Raw genomic sequence first — 19,329 nt, 5'->3', positions numbered from 1 at the left:
GACCACTGGTGTGGAAGACTAGGACCCTGAAACGGGTACAGCCCTGTCCCTAGAAATACATTTTCAAAGCGGAGAGGATGGGTGGGTCAGAAAGGAATCTGCGGCTAGCTAGATAAGGTAAGTTACTTGTTCATCTGATTGAGACTTACACTTACCTTAGAATAGATACCCAAGCAATACACCCCAGAGGTGGGTCTGCGGAACAAAGTTACACTAGAAAGTCCTGCACTGTCCAGGCAGCAGGGCTTGGTGAACATGTGCAGAAAAGCCCATGTTGCTGCCTGGCAGATGTCCAGGACAAGAAGCCTTTGCTCTGGTGGAATGAGCACACAAACCCTCATGGGACTGCCTTTTAGCCAGTGCGTAGCAGATTTTAATGCAGTGAATGTAGAGGTGAAACATTAGCCCCCGTGGTGCGGACCCTCACCCCCTCCCTCCCGAGCTCCAGGGTGCCCCCTCTGGAACTGTCCATGGACAGTGGGCCCCTGGTCTGAAAGGTCGGGGGAGGGGGTAATATTCTTCAGGGTCTAGTGGCCCCTCTCAATCCTCCCCAAGTCCCAGTAAGTAGGAATAGGGTCAGACATCAGCCTGGAGGGCAAGGGTCGACTTGGCGCTGGAGATGGAGTCAGGTGACGCCCCTCCGGCTCTTTGTCGTAGTCGGGATGAGAATAGGGATGGTGCCGTCAGGAGCGTTGAAGTCAGGGAAGGTCGAGGTGGAATGGCAGGCGCCGGGCTGGATCCATCAGTAGATCCAAGGGGCCCGACTGGTGTCGGGGTGGACACGCTGGCGGGGAACCAGCAGGGGCCCCTCCTGAATCTGCAGGGTACAAAGTCGTGCCAGTGGGAATGGGCCACCCACATATGAGGTGCAAGGCCTCATAAAATTTACGAAGTTTGGCAGGGGTCGCTCCGGAAACTCAGGGAAGAGCGGAGCCGATCTAAGTGCAGGCTCAACCACGGAGCCAGGCCTTGAATGATCATGTTCAATCGTCTTATCAGAAGACATCTTTGTCGAAGGTCTCATCAACTTCTTACTCTTTCTTCTTGTGGGACTTACCAGAATGCCTGAAAACCTGCAACAATGACTCCGCAACCCATCCCAGGACCTTCCTCTCGACCAAGATCACGACCGTTGTGGTATCGAGAAGGAGCTTGAGGAAACACTCCCTCAAGGTCTTTGTGTGCATGGCGCTGCTGTCGACGCAGGTCTTCATTCATGGTCGCACTCAAGGCATCAGAAACAAACAAGGTGTGGGTCAGTCACAGAAATCTTTCAGTGACAGGGGCCACAGGGCTTGAAGCCAGCTTTCCTAGTGGACATCCCTGCCACACCAGGAGAAAGATCTAAAAAATCTTTGACAAAAAGTTTGAAAAGGTCAGTCAAAATATGACTGGGGGTAGCTCTCGCTGTATCTGCGCTGAGTCGTTTGGAAAGTAAAGAACTGATGTCAGTGTGCTGGAGTGGGGACTATATAGGCACTGTGAATATCACTTCCGAAGCTAACACCGCCAGGCGGAGCCAAACGATGACATCTACTGGCATGCAGGGGTAATGCTCGTGAAAAATGTCTGGATCCAGTCTGACGTCAGGGGATATTTCCAAGGTAAGGAATCAGAGGCTAGATGTCTCCGAGATAAAAGTTGACTGTCAATCCATGTCTTTACAATGTACATCCAGTGTGCGGTTTCTGCACACGCCAACTGAGCCAAAACGAACTTGCTGCCTGTGGTCAGTGGAACCAATATCAGCCATTGTGTTGTGTGCAGTGAACCAAGGCTTTTCTTAAAAGGACTCCGCTTGCGCTGAGATCACATGTTCCACAATCCCAGGTACATACTCCGAGGCAATACACCCAAGACCTCACTTTCAAGCCAACTCTCCAGTCCTGATAATGGCAAACCAGAAACCATACTTGCATGGCACTGCTCTGTTCCTGAAAGGTGAACCTGTAACCTCAGCACATGCTGTGCTACGTCACATTTCCCCTCCAAACATTAACAAGTTCCTGTAACCCGGTCCACAAATGCAGAACCCCATACTGCTTTATCTGTGGGGTGAAGTCAGTGCACCCATACTCCTGATCTTGAACCCGTGCTCCAATCCTGGTCCAGACCTTTATCTACCAAACCTGCGGCAGAGACATGCATAGCACCAGGCGATCCATTTGCACTCCTGACTCAGTTTCACAAGAGTTGTCATCTGTGAATGTCAGAGAGATTGCAGTTGGGTGAAATTTATGCCTAAAGCGCAGTGATCCTAGAATGGTGTAAATAAAGGATTCTATTGAGTTGAAACTATGAAACTACCAACTGCTGCTGCTTACACATGTAACAAATGACTCATCCAATCACATTTTACATTTCATGTTTCCATTTATTTACACAAAAGAGATAGCTCTTCAATTACTGTAGTTTTCAGCTCGAGTGTTTGAAAGCATCATGACTGACCCACTGCCCAGATCAAAACTTCTCTTAGACTCCTGACCAATGTGCCCAAGGATTTGATGTGTAGGACCGGAAGACCTGAAGTCTATCTACTCTCAGAACCCACATGCTCTTAAAGAAGGAAGTATCAAAATCATGAGTTCCACGCTTCGAACTGAAAATGTATTTTTTAGGATGGGAAGCCTGCGGCCAGGCCCTGCGGCAAACCCCCCGCATGCAAAGGCTGCGGAGAAGAGCGCAGGTCACGCCCTGGTTTCCCTATCACCGTTAGAAGTGGTTTTCTTTCTCACTTTAACCCCCATGATCTCTGCCCCACCTCCCCACCACAATGCACTGACAACACAGGCTACAAAGGCTGGGACAGGGGTGTTGGAGCTGTTGGGATGGCAAACGATTGGGAGTCTGGCCAAAAGGTATCAGCTACTTGCTTAGCGCCAGAGAATAAATTGCTCAACTGCTTCTATGAAGAAAAATGGAGAATATAAAGAACTAATTATACTTAAAATTTACCACAGAAACTGCAATTCACATAGGGGCAGGTTGGAGTGTGGGGCTGTTATTTCTACTCATTCAAAGGGGAGTCGTTATCCATACAACTCGGGAGGGACAATACAGTTGCTAACTTGCCTGATAATATTGACTAAATACCTCCCCTATGATGGAGCTGACCACCACAGCAGACTCTGCAGTCCATAAAGGGTAGTGTATACACTCAAACCAAATCAGCCCCAATCAACAGAATATTTAAATGTTAGTTAATGGAGTTTAGAGTCCACTCAGTAACCCTTTCAGAAAGTACGGCACACTGTACTGCTCCTCCGCAGCCCAAGGGTCACACTACGAGCACAACGATAAGGTGGAAAAGCAGGTAGTAGTAACGCATCTGGGCTGGCTCCTCACGCCCAAGTGTTCTTCATCGCAACGAGCCATCGATCCTGCCAGTCTCTCATGTTAAGGCCATAGCGCCTCTCATCAGGAAGCGCAAACTGAGCTGGCTGCACCCACCTGGGGAGAAAAATAAAAACACAGTGACTGAATGGAAGCCAGATGTAGAAGAGACAAGTGAGAAGTAGAAAACGGAAACACAGGAAGTCAGAGCGAGCCAGCAAGGAAGTACCAATGAGGGCCCTGATAAAACAAGCATTGGCAAAGCCAATAGGCTCGACTTTGGGACCTATTAGCTTTACCCATGGTTTTAGAGAAGCTGTGCACCACTGGTACTTGCAAACATTTTCCCAGTGGCCAAAACGGGTAGGTTGTGGTGTGGTCGGGGGTCACATTGATAGCAGCTGGGTGGGGCTTAGGTGAGAGTTATATGTAAAGTGGGCGTAGGTGGAGCAACAAATGTACATAGTGTGGACTTTGATTCACGGTTTTATCTTGATTGTTTTATTCCATACTGCTCTCTAAATTATGCCCCTAGTCTCCAAAAGAGGCACAGCTTTGACAATACAGTGGTATGGTGTAGGTTAGTCGCTGTCTATCTACCGTGCACCCTGGGTAAGCCTTCTGAGCTCGCTATCGCTAACTTTAGCGAGTCAAGTGTGCAAAGGAAGTAACTATCTGTAAACTTTAGGAATGCTTAGAAACAGGCTCAGATAAGGTAGCCGGCGCTATAAACGCTAGCCGACAAAGAACCTTCACTTTGTCGAGACTTGTACTATATGTGTTGCTGGTAAAGAGTATATTGGACGGTTCTTCTAACTGTTGTTTGTAATGTCCGTAAACACGCTTCCTTTACGGATTCGGATTATATTACTGTGTATTTTTAGAATTTTGTGAAACGTTCTATGAATGTATCCCTGCACGGTTTTATACAGGTTCTATTAATATCCGTTGAAATGTTTCGAAAAGATGTGAATTACAGATCGTAACACAGCAATGCTTCACTGATGACTAGTCTTTTTCAGCACTTGTGTTAACATTTAATTCTGAAGTATAAAAGCTGAGCAGTACACACCAGATAATTGAGGAAATGCTATTGACATTACAGAGGCTGCTTCTTTCAAGACCTGCATAGAAACTGGATCATCGAAAAGTGTACCAACAAGGACTCATGCACTAATGACATTTTACAGCTGGCATGCACTAGTGGTGCTGCAACAATTTTCAGAGCGAGGGTGCTGCTATTACTATTACATCACTGAACTCCTAGGAATTGTGAAAAATCCATGCTTCACACAAACCAGCGAGCACATTTATTCAGTAGGAGAGTGGCAATGGTAGTATGTAGCTGGGGTACATTTTTGAGCAAACCATAAGTGGAAATTTGGTTTCTGCAAATATTTCATTTGAGCATCACCAAGTGTATTGATTTATTGTGTTCCTATTCAAATCTTTCACTCCACCACACTTCAGAATGACAACATGCTTCATAATTTACTTTCCTAACTGCTAATATATTATGAAAAATGTGTACAGTTCACTTATAGGGATTTAAATGTTATGTGTGCTTGAAAAAAATGACATCCTGCAGCCTTTTCTTTGACACTACCTGTACGCAGCAAGTGTGTTGCTTAGTTCACTTTACAAAATCCACTCGCTTTCCATTCAGAGAACGAAAAAGTAAACACTAACCTCCCTTTAAAAAACACAAACAGCAATTTGCCAGAAGTCATAGACTGACATTGGACCTCCGTCTTCGAATGCAGAGCAAATGTGTCAAAATAAAAACTACATTTAAAGGACTACTACTCATTCACCTTCTGAACTCCACAATGGTCACAGGCATGAGTGACTGATAAACTCGTAGTGCCAGAGATAGGTAGAATCAGTCATGTAGAAAGATAATTCTACTCGGAAAAGAGACCTGCTAGGCACATAGAATGTAGGAAACCTTTTGAAAGAGTGACAGTAAGGTTATTGCAACCAACCGAGCTACAGAAGCTGGTCCGTAAGACAGCAGAGCACATAAGCACTCTTGAGGAGTGGCTCGTGAAGAAGAATAAAAAACAGTTCCTGGAAAGTATGGATTGATGCAAGAATACAAGGAGAGAGAGAGGTGGTAAAGAGGCCATGTTCCAAAGGAGGAACAAAGGTACGATGGATGTGTTACAACAAATCAAGCCAGCATACAGAATGGAAGCAAATGTGAGTTACAAAAGCCAATGGTACACGATGGGCAGAATGAATTCCGAGGTAAGCTTTCAGCATGTTCCCATTATATCTTCTTAGAGAAAGGGCAAGGACAAAAACTAAAATGGAACATAGAAAGGGTATAGACTTTAAAAAGGGAGATAGGCAAAGAAAAAGGAAAATAGAGCCCTGTAAAAGAAGGATCCCAAAAAGATCTCAGAGAAAGCAGAAGGAAAGTAAAAAGATGAGAATGAAAGGAGAAAGTATCAGACAAAGGGCACGGGCTAAAGCAAAGTGAAAGGCCCGAGAAAAGCGCAAGACTTTGAAAATACAGAATTACTTGAAAAATTTGAATGAAATAATAAGATCACAGAGAAAGAACAAAGGAAAGGAGAAAGAACAAAGGAAAAGACAAATAAGAACAAAATAACGAAAACAAATAAAGGAGGAAAGCAAAAAGAAAGGAGTAGAGTAAAGAGAAATGAGACTGGCAAAGAGATAAGGAGACAGTAAAAAATGAGAGATAGGCACATAGATAGGAGACATGCGAACAGAACAGAAGGAAAGTAGAAATTTTAGAATGAAAGGAGAATGTCTAAGAGAAAAGACGAAGATACAGAGAAAGAAAAAGGTCAGAAATTAGGAAATGTGGCAGAGGCGGGCAACAAAAACAGAGCCCGCACAAAGGATAGAAATCATGTCGAAGGTGGAGCAATAATCTGCAGGAGGATGCCTAGGAAAGCTACAGTTGGAGAGTGGGGACCAAGGAGAGAAGATTTGGGAAAGGAGGAGCAAATATGAGCGGCCATGAAAGGGGGTAGATAGGAGTTAGCCATACCTAGCTCCAGTCTAGGCCAAACCACTCTTAACAAGCCAGCAAACCCCACCCAGCTCTTCTCAGCTGCTACAAACAACTCCCAGGACAGCCTGCTGCCACAATTACAATGCCCTTAAATTCCTCAACTTCCAAATGACAGATACCTGAAAAAGCATACAGCTAACTTGCCACCATCCACAACTCACACTCATTGCTTACTGGTGAGGTGATCTGGAGGCCATGAGTTCGAATCCCAGCAGGGCCAGCTCAGCCATCCATCCTTTTGAGGACAGTAAACGGAGTACCAAAAATTGGGTTATAGCAACTCCTTCCTACAACCTTAGGAACCGCATATGTCTGCTATAAAACGCTACATAAAAACAAACATTTCTTATGAAAATCCATCTGCGCCATGCTGCTCCCAGGAGCAGAGCGACTCGAGAGAGCCATCAGCCACCTCAATAGGGACGAGCGCAAAACCCACACAGCTGACCATCTTATAATTAATGCAATGGGAATTTTGTAAAGAGCACTGTCGTCCTAAAGTCTCCTGGTCTACATTTATAAAACAAACACTAAAATAGTAAAATCTAGTCTACTTAAGGCAGTTTGCCACTGCATCCACCCCCTCGCACATCCCCTTATCCTACACTCAGGGCTTTAAGTGGGATGAAACAACTGGGGGGTCTCTCAAAGGGGGGTGGCCAGTGTAATTAAGGGCGTTGCTTAACATGTAAGTTAAAAATCTATGCTTAGCATAGTGTGCCGCCCAACTTGTATTTTTCTGTTTCTGACATTGCATCCAGATATAGGATACAACAAGTAACATCATACCTACAACAAGTCAGGACTACTGGCTTGCTCAATGGTTAGCTGCACAAGATAAATAGGGAGCAACTATGGCTTGTATATAATATTGAAAAAGATTCCACTTAAAGCCCTGGTGACACTAGGACAATGTTGCTGCTCCAGAGAATCAAAGAGAGAAGGGAAATCCAGAGAGAAATTGACTCTCTTTAAAGGATTTCCCTTCACCTATGGGGGCGCTAGGTGGCGCCGAACCAAGATGGCCGCACTGACGTGAGGCTCCGGACGCCCGACCCTTCTACTTGTCAGTTATCCGCATAAAGACCCCTCGCCTGAGCATGCATTGCGAACCAAAGTTTGCTGCTAGGACGCGTGAACACTCGTTGCAAGTTTGGCGGCGCCAGGATGCTTTGTCACGAAGATAGCGGGCCCGGACCTGACCGGGAGTGAGGCGCTCCTCGCTGACGGATGATTGCTGCGGCTACGGGCGCTACTCCAGACACCCGCCTATGACCTGAGAGGGTATTGGGAGGAGTTGGGCTGAGTGCTGGTGCCGGCCCCCCCCGTGGCTGCTGTCTCTGGCGCGGCTGCGCCTTAAGTGATCCGGACCTCCGGGGGGCACACGAACCACTGCACACACAGCGCCGGAGGACGGATGATCAGGGGACTCCTGGAGGAGCGGCTGGAGCGGCGCCACGGAGCTGCGCACCCCGTGCGGCGCCTGGGTGATCGAGGAGAGGGAGATCGCGGCGCCCCTGCCCCGTCGGCTCGCTGGGAGCGGAGTTGAGCGGGAGGACGCCGCTACCTGCACGGTGAGCGCTGAGGGGCGGCCATTGATTTTGCCGAAGTGCTACGGACGGGGAATTGTGAGGCGAGGCTGCTGTCCCACCCCTCCTGAACGCGCGACTGGCATGAGTGGAGCACTGGCATACAGGGCATAGCCGCGTGGCGCCCGTGGCCCAGGGCGAGGTTAAGGTGCAGTGTGGGAGAACATTTGCCCGGGAGGCTGCCGTGGGGGCCTACGCTGCGCCGCTGGGCCTTGGTCTCTATTCTGGGCGGGGAGCATCCGGGCACGGAGGGCGGCCTCCCCCTGGGGACCTTTGGTGGCGCTGTACGTCTGCCGGGCTACAACACAAGGCCGGGAGGAGATATCCGAGATATCAGCCTGTGGGTGAGGCTGCTAGGGGATACCTCTGGGGTCCCCCCATCCATGTAGAAGAGTGCACGCGGTGCCGTCCTCTCCTGCCCTCCACTGACCTGGCGCATATTGTGGGGCGACATCACAGATTGGCGACAAGTGGCGCACGACTGTAGGGAAGATCCGCGGCCCATTACTTGGAGAGCAGCCTGAGAGACTATCGTCATGGGTAAGGCGGAGGCGCGCCAGTCCAAACTCCCTTTTGATCAGAAAAAAGTGGCCACGTGACCCGCCACCGAGGAGACGGAGGTGCCCGCTCCGGGGCCTTCTACCTCCCCTGCTGCCGCCCCCAATGACGAACTAAAAAACATGCTTGTCGCAATGCAACAGAGCCTCAATGCCCTCTCCGGGAAGATGGATACTATGAACACTCGACTGGATTTTCTGGTGCTCAAGGTAGACAAACACGACGAGCAAATCAAGAGGCGGAAAAGCGAATATCGGCCACTGAGGACACCTCCACTGAACTGGCCCGACAAATGGCTCAAATGGACAAACTGCTCAAGGTGATTGCGGCTAAAAGCGAGGATTTAGAGGCACGCAGTCGCTGTAACAACATACGCCTGGTGGGCATACCAGAATCCACGGCCACGGGTAGGATGGAGGATTACGTGGAGAAATTGCTTGTGTCCTCCTTGGGCGCTGAATCCTTCTCGTCGCACCCGATAGTGGAGCGGGCACACAGGACGCTGGGCCCGCGGCCTCCGGCGGGAGCACCACCGAGACCTATTGTGGCAAGGCTGCTTAACTATAGAGACCGTGATGTGGCTCTTCGTAGGGTGAGAGAGATTCCTAATCTACAATACGATGGCAACTCGTTCTCCGTCTATCCAGATTTTACCTTGGCGGTCCAGGAGGCTCGACGGAAATATTTAGTGGTAAAACAGAAATTACGCCAGGCGAACGTTGAATATGCACTGCTTTACACGGCCAAGCTGCGGATACGACACCGGGACCGCACGATAATCTGCACTACCCCGCAGCAGGCGGAGGATTTCATTAAGACCCTGCGGCGACCGTCCCCACCACACGGAAACAATGCGAGACGCTCGGGCTCGGCTTCTCCCATGGCCGAGGACTAGACATGATGCACTAACCCTTTCTAGGATCTGGAACAGACATAATGGTTCAATGCTGCGCGCCATGGAGTTGCAGGAGGAGGGGGCGCCTCCTGCGAGCCTTGGGACAGATCTATCGCTACGAAGTGCGGTCGCAGCTGCTGAGATTCGCTGGCCTGCCGGAATCTTGACTGGCTGTGTGGGTGCTGGGCCTGAGCGGTCAGCGACAGATGAGTATATGTTGTAATTCTCTTTCTCAGACTGTATCTGATGCTGAACTGAATGACGCCCTACAGTGGCGTGGGCTGCGCCTGGAACGTATCTGTCACTACAGCCTAACTGTTTGCCTGCACTGGGCTTGAAGGGGTCTGCTTCATTGGGGAGGGCACCCTCGACTCTAACCCGACTCCATACCAGATTAACTGGGGGGGGGGGGGTAGAGAGTCCTACCGCAAGGTGGGAAACGGGGGCCTTGGCAGCACTCTGGCGCCCCGCCGAGGGAGGTCCCCTGTATTCCAAAGTTTCGAACTAGATAAGGTTTAGAGTTAGGATCACTCTTCTTTTGTAGGCGTTCAACTGTTTGATTTTGTTTATTTCATGCTTTGGGGAATGGACAAGGTGCGAGGGTTTGGGGATTCCGGCGCGTTTGGGGCACCGATGTTGGAGGGGAAGCAGGGGGAGAGGGAGGTGGGAGGGTTTTACAGGGAAGAGAGAATGGAACACGACTGCAGTAGCGTTGGCCCATCTTCCAGCGCGATGCTACCTTGCATTACAGAGACTGTCATGCCATCACTGTGCGAGACTCTAGAGAGTGACACACCATTCGGGGGGTTCGGAAGGATGCGCCTCCTGTACACGGATTCCAAAGCACGAAGGGCGATCGTAGACGAAGCCTGAAGCTTTAATCATGGAATGTAAGGGGGTTGCGGGATCCCAGGAAGAAGCGGCAGATACTTACTTACCTTGACCGGCATGACATAAGCATAGTGGCATTGAAAGAAACCCACACTGACCCCAGAGCTCCTCCCACCTTTGGTAGTCGATGGGCCTCAGATAGGATATTTTCTGCTTACTCCACATATGCGCGAGGTACAGCCATTCTGGTTAAGAAAGGCACCCCCTTCAGATGCGCAGGTGCGCGGAGTGATAGAGGGCAGGTTTTGCATGATGTAGGGTGCTCTGGGCGCGCAGTCAGTGGTTCTCGTCAGCTATTATGGCCCTAACATTGACAACCCGGATGTGTTGCATGCGTTGTGGGGGCAGATACTTGCGGTGGAGGCCACGCATGTGCTTTGGGCGGGCGACTTTAACACAGTTGCTGACCCGGTAATGCACCGCTCTTCACAAATGCCTCATCACTATACGAGAAGCAGGGTGCATTCAGGGGACTGTTGGAGGACGGGGGATTGGTGGACTTATGGAGGCACAGAAATACAGGTAAACAGGAAGGGACATTCCACTCGGCTATACATGCGTCTTGGTCGCGGCTGGATTACTGGCTTGGATCCAGAGGACTATGTCCTTGGGTGCGGAACGTCTCTCACCTGGCTCGAACCCTATCTGACCATGCCCCGGTATGCTTGATGGTCGACGTCCCGACTTTGACTACCGGTCTCAGAAACAGGAGACTTGCCCCGGAGTCGCTGCTGGACGAGGTGTTTAAGACGGAACTGGGGGAGGCAATTACAGAGTTCTTCGACCGGAATAGGGGATCAGTGGCACATGTGGGCACACTGTGGGAGGCCTTCAAGGTCACCATACGAGGGGTGTGTATGGCCAAGAGCTTTGGAGTACTGCGAGATATACGCAGAAGGTTGCATCGGTTAGAGAGGGAAATCAAGGAACTTGAGACAGATATCTGGCGGAGGGGCAATGGAGAGGGCAGGGCCAAAATGAGGGAGCTATTGACTGATTACACGGATACGGCGGACAGGGAGGTGCGGTTTTGAGGGAAGTACGCCCAGGCACGCCGGTACAGAGAGGGGGGGAGGCCAGGGAAGGCCCTGGCACAGGACATCAGGCAACCTTGATATGCTAATTATATACTAGAGGTAGAGGACGGAGACGGCACGTGCCAGAAAGATAGTGCTCAGATATTGAAGGCCTTCACGGACTTTTACGAGTAGCTGTACCGCTCTAAGGGGACCAACGCAGTTTTTCGGAGAAATCACGCTGGGATATCTGGTAGATAATCAGAGGGAGTTCCTATGTGTCCCCTTTATGAATGAGGAACTTAGAGAGGCAGTCCTTCAACTGCGATCTGGCAAGGCGCCTGGGCCGGACGGGCTGCCGAGCGATTTTTACAAATTGTTCATAGACCAGCTGGCCCCCGTTCTTCGGAAAGTCTATGCAGAGGCGCAGGAGACGCAGGTACTACCGCCCACAATGAGAGAGGCCCTTATCCTGTCCATTTTGAAACCGGGAAAGCCGGCTCATAAATGTGACTCTTATCGACCACTGTCCCTCATCAATGTGGATAGCAAAATTCTCACTAAAATGATAGCTAACCGCCTCAATCTTCTGATGGATAAACTAATCCTGCCGGATCAGGCGGGTTTTATCCCCGGACGCTCAACGTCCCACAACCTGCGTACTCTTCTCGATTGTCCAGCAGGTAGCCCCGCAACTTCCGCTGGCGGGTGTTTTCTTAGATGCCACCAAGGCATTCGACTCGCTGGAGTGGGACTACCTGCATGCGGTGCTCCGATGCATGGGATTCCCGGTTGGCTTCTCGGCCTTGATCAGACTGCTCTACGCTGACCCAGTGGCCCGAGTGCAGATTAATGGTCATACGTCTCGGACGATTTCATTGTCGCGGGGCACTAGACAGGGGTGCCCGTTGTCGCCCCTACTGTTCGACCTGGCGATGGAGCCATTGGCGGCCAGGGTACGACAGCATCACCAGGAGAAAGCCCTGAGATGCCTATTGCGCCCCATTTTGATTTCACTGTATGCGGACGATGTCACTCTGTATGTAAAAGACCCGCTGAACAACCTCAACCCACTCCTACGGGAATTTGTACGCTTTGGAGGCCTCTCTGGCATACATATTAACTGGGCGAAATCTCAGATCCTGCCCCTCACTCCGGCGGCCGTCCCCTTTGCGGTCGACTTTCCTCTGGAGTGGTGCAGCTCCACCGTCCGGTACTTGGGAGTGAATGTCGCTTTAGATCGGGAAGAGTTGATCCGAGATAACTATGGCCGGGCCATTGACGCGCTACGCGACTCCATAACAAGATGGATAGCTATGCCACTGTCCATTATCGATAGAATCTCATTGATTAAGATCACTGTGCTGCCCAAATTCCTCTACTACTTTCTGAACATCCTCTATCATCCGGGCCGAACTTTTTTCTCCACATTGAGGACGGAACTCCTGCGCCTTGTCTGGGGTGGCAAGCAGCCTCGGATTTGCTGGGAGACGCTGGCCAGTCCCTATGCGCTGGGAGGGCTTGAGCTCCCTTACTTCGAACTCTATTATATCTGCGCGCAGGCGCACTATGCGCACTACTAGTTTCATGGCCCAAAATATACGGCCCATGTGGCCACGGAACATTGGCTGGTGGAGCCTATCCCGCTGGAGGGGGCGATATTGCTCCCCGCGGCGTGGGCACGATCCCACCACAGTGGACTGCACGGTGAGAGCGTGGGATTGGATTGCACGCAGGACGCAGGCCCCAATGGTGTACTCTCCCCGCCTGCCGTTGGCATTTCATCCCCAGCTGACCCTCCTACAGGAGGGAGTCTTTAGACGATTCCAGCGACAGCCAGAGACATGTACGTGGGGGGTTATGTACAAGGATGGGAGGTTTGCTACCCTTCAGCAGCTATGTGCTGAACCCCCCCCGACTGGGATGGAGACATTCCTTTATGCTCGTCTGTGTGAGGGGATGCGGGCCTGTACGCCGGGTTACCCGCATGAACCGCCGGTGCCCCCTCAGCTGCATGCCCTGCTGGGCACGAAAACGGCTTCCCACTTGGTGTCCACTCTATACAGATCTATATATGCCGAGCCTGGCACCCCGCGTAGCCCCGCTCGGGCTAAGTGGGCTAGTGAATTAGAACAGGACATCACGGACCAGGAATGGCACTACTGCTGCACACAGACTGAGAAGGTGTCTGCTAGTGGCAGGTTACGCATCACGCACTTCAAGTTCCTGCAAAGATACTAATACACCCCTGCTAGATTGCACAGGTTTGGGCTGCGGGAGGACGCTAGATGTGATAGATGCCGGACAGACTGTGCTGACATGCTGTACTTGGCTTGGAGCTGCCCTGTCCTTCAGGCATATTGGGAGCAGGTATTTGAGGCGGTGGGGAAAATGCTGGGGGTCTTGATCCCGCCGACTCCGCTGATGGGTATCTTGGGATATACGGAGAAGCTCCCGGTGCCCAATAGGAGGTTAGCCTCGCTGTGCTTTCTTCTCGCCAAGTGGAGAATCGCCTGCAGGTGGGGAAGGGGAAGGGCACCTAAATTTAAAGATTGGCTAGAAACAATGATCCTTTGGCAGGACCAGCTTGCCCTTTACTCTGACCTCCTTCCGACTGGCTCCCAACCCCGGGACATTTAGGGCCCTTTCAAGACGTATCTGTTGCTGAACCCACTACTGCCGGATGAGGCAAACCCCCCCACCCTGACTGGATCAGGGACTGAGTAGCACGCATGGGCGGAGCGGACGATCTTTGCGGCCCCGTGGATTGCTGTTGGCTGGGGAGGCTGGGGGCCCCTTTAGGCATCCTGGGCTGGCGAGCCCACCTGCTGTCCTTATGGCCACCTGGAGCCCGGCTGCCTGTGGCGGCTGGTTAAGCGACGGGTCGGATGGGGAGCATGTGCGACCGGCTGCGGTCTTGTTGAGTCAGGGAGACCGCTTACAGAGCTGATAATGCTGATGTGGGAATATGCATGGTGGCGAATTCGTATTTGAGCCTAAGGTCTATTGGCCAAGAAGCTTCTTGGATCGTTTTGAGATTTGCATTCTTGGACTAGTACGCTTACCGTGAGCTTAGTTTGGGCTGGGGCTTCTCGTTGTTGTTTTTTTTTATGATTGACTAACACTATCTTTGTTCTCATAAAATGCAAAACCAATCTATACTGTTGCGCGGCCGGCCCTTTCGGGTTGTTGGCATTTCGCTGTGTACCCCTTTCTCTCCCTGCTCTTATGCTACGCTGCCGGCCCGCAGTGGTTGTAGGCAAAATGCTGTGTGCTGACTTTATCTGCTGAATGAAGGTTTTAAATAAAAAAAATAAAAATAAAAAAAAAAGAATTTCCCTTCACCTATAATGCTCACGTCATGCCGTAACTTCTCCACTAGTGAAAAGTGAGCAGTGTGAGCATGCGCACATCAATGTGCCTGCTGTTGCTGCAGTCCGGAAAAAATGGACCCCCTGTGTCAGGGCACAAAACAGAGCCCGATAGAGTCTTGTTTCGAGGACCCCTTTAAAAAACTGCTGGTGCTCAGCACCGGTGAGACCCGGACCACTTAAAGACCTCTCTACACTACATCCAGACGTAAAATCAAAGTGATCATCGCTAAAATCACACCTATCAGCATCACTGCTGGTCTGTTGCCTGCTGGTCTGTTGCCTGCTGCTCTGTTGCCTGCTGCTCTAAGGTCATTTCACTGCAGGTGTCCAGGGCCGGCCTTTAGCATGAACGAGCTGGGCGCAGGCCCAGGGCACCAATACTCCGAGGGGCGCACGGAGCTGTATGCATTAAGGTCATGCAGACAGCAGAGTGCCTGTAATCTTGAACCAGCCTTGTCCCTGCCTGTTCGTTTGTCTGATTTGCCAATTTAATGCGGTTTAAGTCATTCATCATCATATGGCGAGCAATTTTTTTTTAAAAACACCCCTTTAGCCCCTTTTCTTGTTCTCCCTGCACCCTCGGACCCCTGCTGACACACATCAACAAAACAATCATCTGCGTGAGGCAGCTCAGCTATCGGTGATTAAGGTGAGCTGGGGGAGGTCCGGGGATGTTTGCGCTCTGGGCCTGTTCCTGCTCATCCAGGTACTGACCAATGAACAGAAAAGGGTCCCCCTTGCTGCCTCTTAATTTACTGCTATCAAAAAGGGGGCACATTTTTCGCCACCCAGGAAGCTTTCTTAGCAGAGGTCGGCTCTGGGTGTCCCTATTTCTTCTTGCTAGCAACTGTAAAGATGAAGGACAGGTTTTTGGTGCTGCATATGGCCCATCTTTTGTTATGTGTGATGTAGCTCCTCCCCCGAGTCTCCATGTAAACGAAACCTGGCCTCTTAACCCCTTCAGCGCTGGGCGAATTCCGCCGCGGTGCTGAAGGGTTCGTGCGCGGGCGGGCCCATGACGGAACGGTTCCGTCATGAGCACAGCTCAACCGTGGCTCATGACGGAACCGTTCCGTCATGAGCATGGAAGGGGTTAAGGCACTGCTACATATGTCAATAACATAAGGTGGAACCCTGGGAGAGGACTGCATTGGAATTTCGCTCCTGTGAAATACATTATTCTGACACTAGAGGTCACTGTAGTATTACAAATGGGCTCGACCATGTCATAATGGCTGGAGCGGCTTCGCTCTCCTAAAACAGGAAAACTGTTCAGGAAGGGGTCCATGCTGGCCCTGCCCTGTGCATATAGTTAGGACCAATGTTCCCTCTAATTTTTTTCCTCTGTGTGCGGCAGTGCATGGTCTTTGTGCGCCGCAGCCAAGACTGTGCGCCAAGTATGCGACCATGCATGCGAGTGCAGCGACAAATATCAGAGCAAATACTACTCCAAACTTTTACTTAACGTGAAAAGAAGGTGCATCTCCACACATACAGCACCATGTGAGGGGTCTTAAGACAGATTTGCAATTTAGATATGCATGCCATGGTCTTGATGGACAGTCCATCTAAGAAATGGCAAGCCATGAATGCCCCACAAAAAGCACTGGTTGAAGTGAGCCGACCCAAAGCCTCCCTCTGTATTAATTCTGGTGAATCACAGAAACTGCCTAATAGTGCTTATTCACCTGGATTGAGCTCATGTTATTGGCCTCACACCATCACTCTCTGTGGTATGTGCAGAGGCCAAGGCCAAAGTTTGGAGGTGCATGTAGTCTTGACACCTCTAGGACCCATTGACAGGCACTATGCGAAACTAGCACTGCATTCTGCCTCAACTCCAGATCTCTCAATCAAGTCCCGCCATAAAAATGCACCCACAACTTCTTTTCAAGACACCTGAATGCAACTCAGTTCACAGTTTACACTGTACAATCTATATGCTGGATAAAAAAAATACCTATTCACAACATCTGGAAAAGCCAATCCTCTTAGGAAACTCCTGATGAAATACAATGTGAAGCATCCATATACCTCAATATATTTAGTTTTAAATGGACTTTTAATGGGGTGCCAGAAGCCATGAAGCAGCGTCCCATCACTTCACAGGTACTTAAGGGAGAAATACTTTTTACTTTGTTCAGTCCCTGTATATTGTAATATTGTGCATGTGTGTAGATATATATATATATATATTTTTTTTTTTCTCTAATCAAAATGACCAGATCTTTAGAATTGCACTCGACTCCCACTCGGGTCTTTAATATCAGCATACCGGCAAACAATAATGCCTGACGCGTTGCGAGGCTAATGAGCCTCTTCCTCAAAGGCTGTTATAGTGTGTACATGGCGCATAAAGTGCTCTTCCTCTTTTCAAAAACAAGCAGCACGTTTCTCATTGGCTTAGTGCAATTTATTTAATAGGCTAAGTGCCTGCTACATTCCGGGATATGTAGTCCCAAGAGCACTTGCAATTCGTTCCCCTCAGTGGGTTACATGCGCCAATGTATTTTTTAAAACATAATTAATGTCCTTAGTAGGAGCCAGTAATGAGGAGGGAAGTATTCTTCATAGTGGCTCACTGTGCCCAGCAGCATGTACCTGTTACGTGCCACGGCCTCTCTTCAATCTTGAGATGGTGCATTCCCACACGGTAGGACTACAGTGTAATATTTTTTCACCAAAACGACCAGATCTTTAGAAATGCACTCGACAGCTCGCCTCCCACTCGGGTCTTTAATATCAGCTTCTCTCAGCATACCGGCAAACAATAATGCCCAACGCGTTTCGAGGCTAATGAGCCTCTTCCTCAAAGGCTGTTAGTATGTACATGGCGCATAAAGTGCTCTTCCTCTTTTCAAAAACAAGCAGCACTTTTCTCATTGGCTTTGTTATTATCTACTGGCGGTCGCCAGTAGATAGTTATAGTTAGGACCTATTTTCCATAGGAAATCCGCAACATTCTATTTGGAATAACGTTGGCGCCGGTTGATGAATCCTCGCGAAATTTTCCAAACTTTTGGCCAGCTCCGCTCCTACCCTGAAAGTTTTGCGGTGATCCGTCAAGCGGGGGCCGAGAAAAAAGGGGGGTCCCAAAACGCGTTTTCCCCATGCAATTTCCCATAGGATCTGTTGTCACAGCTACAGCCCGAACAGCTGAACAGAATGACACCAAATTTGGCAAAGAGGTAGTCCTCAGTTCGGACTCGTGCCTTTTGCATATATGGTGTGAATCCGTTCAGTAGTTCCTGAGAAAATGAGGGTAAAAAAGTTAGTGATATCTATGGGCGCGGAGGATCCGCGGACCGTACCCGCACCATAAGCGGACCGTACCCGCACCATAAGCGCACCCTCCCCGAACCGAGCGCGCACCCTCCTGATCGCGCGCTGAATGCTAATTGGCTGTCGAGTGTCTCTCTACATTCGAAACCAGGAACTGCTGGCGGCCATTTTCTGCCTCCGTAGAAGCGAGGCTGAAGAAGCAAGGGCAATAAGTGTGCAAAACATATAAAGGGGGCAGAGTGGAAATACTCTGACCCTCTAGAGGTGCATAGGGGGTCTCAGAAGGAACCCCTGTGAGCGCCCCTTTTTTTTTTTTAAAACAGCGAAATACGTGCACGGTGCACGCATCCTAACGCGTTGGGTGCACGGATTCTCACGCGTTGGGTGCGCGGATCCACGGCAACGTTTTTTGAAAAAAGACAAGAAATCATTGGTTGTATGACTACTTTCTACACTGAAAGGTAGGATGTATATTTCTGTTTTTTAAAGGTATGATTCTTATTGGTTGACAAAAACAGATTGTAAGGAACATTATATATGATAAGCTGATATGTTGAAAAGTCAAGCACACTTCCTGTATTGTGTAGGAACATTGTGTGCTGAACTTGTGACCTGTGAGCTCAGTGCAGTGTTCCATGACCTGTTTCTATGGTAACAGGTAGAAGGCAGATTGGGGAAAGGGTTGAAATGTATTTCAGTTGGAAAGGGTTGACATGTTTAACCAATAGAAATGTGTATTTGCTTTTGAGTTTATGTGTGATGGATTGTGATTTGATGTTTACATGTATATGTGTAGAAAATGAAAGGGAAACTTTTCCATTCTTTGTTTTTGCTGTGAGGTGCACAGTGCAGAGATTCTGTAAAAGAAAATATTGCGAGTGATTGATATACTTCTTAATCTACAAAAGAACTTGAAAGATGAGTTATTTAATTGTGAGGGGATGTATGCAGACTATTTTGATTTTAATCAGACTAATGTATTTTTCCTGCTAAAGTGTAGGGAGTACTTTTTTTCTCTACAATCTTATTGACAGTGTGTGTGCATGTAGAAACCATTCTGTGATAAGCATTTGTGTTTTTCATGTGTTAGTAGACAGATAACTGTGCTGTTTTTATATTTTGGTGGAATTAGAAACCAGTCATTGTTTATGAATTTGTGAAATTAGTTGGGTTATGTTTCTATAGTAAAATGTAGTACTACTTCAAGATGAAGACATGTGTTTTGGTATAGTGCAAGGGATAGTTTTGTTTGTCTAGAATCACACAGTGAGTATGTGTGCATTTGGGAACCACTGTGAGAGAAGCTTTTGGTAACATCGTGTATTTGCTGACAGATAACGGT

The 19,329-nt window shown here is 49.3% G+C and overlaps 1 protein-coding gene across 4 annotated transcripts in view; it reads right to left on the bottom strand.

The window, feature by feature from the left end:
- Positions 1–2,353: 2,353 nt before the first annotated feature.
- HAUS5 (HAUS augmin like complex subunit 5) overlaps positions 2,354–19,329 on the bottom strand; it is a 343,036-nt gene continuing 326,060 nt past the window's right edge. For all 4 annotated transcript variants that reach the window (XM_085615894.1, XM_085615897.1, XM_085615895.1 and 1 more), the window contains one exon: positions 2,354–3,450. In XM_085615894.1, the coding sequence (XP_085472020.1) occupies positions 3,342–3,450 (109 nt within the window). In that variant the 3' untranslated portion in view covers positions 2,354–3,341. The remainder of the gene's footprint in view (positions 3,451–19,329) is intronic.

The sequence above is a fragment of the Triturus cristatus genome, chromosome 7 (assembly GCF_964204655.1).
Source record: "Triturus cristatus chromosome 7, aTriCri1.1, whole genome shotgun sequence".
Taxonomy (NCBI): domain Eukaryota; kingdom Metazoa; phylum Chordata; class Amphibia; order Caudata; family Salamandridae; genus Triturus; species Triturus cristatus.
Note: the sequence above shows the minus strand (reverse complement) of the source record. Positions and strands in the feature narration are given on the sequence as shown.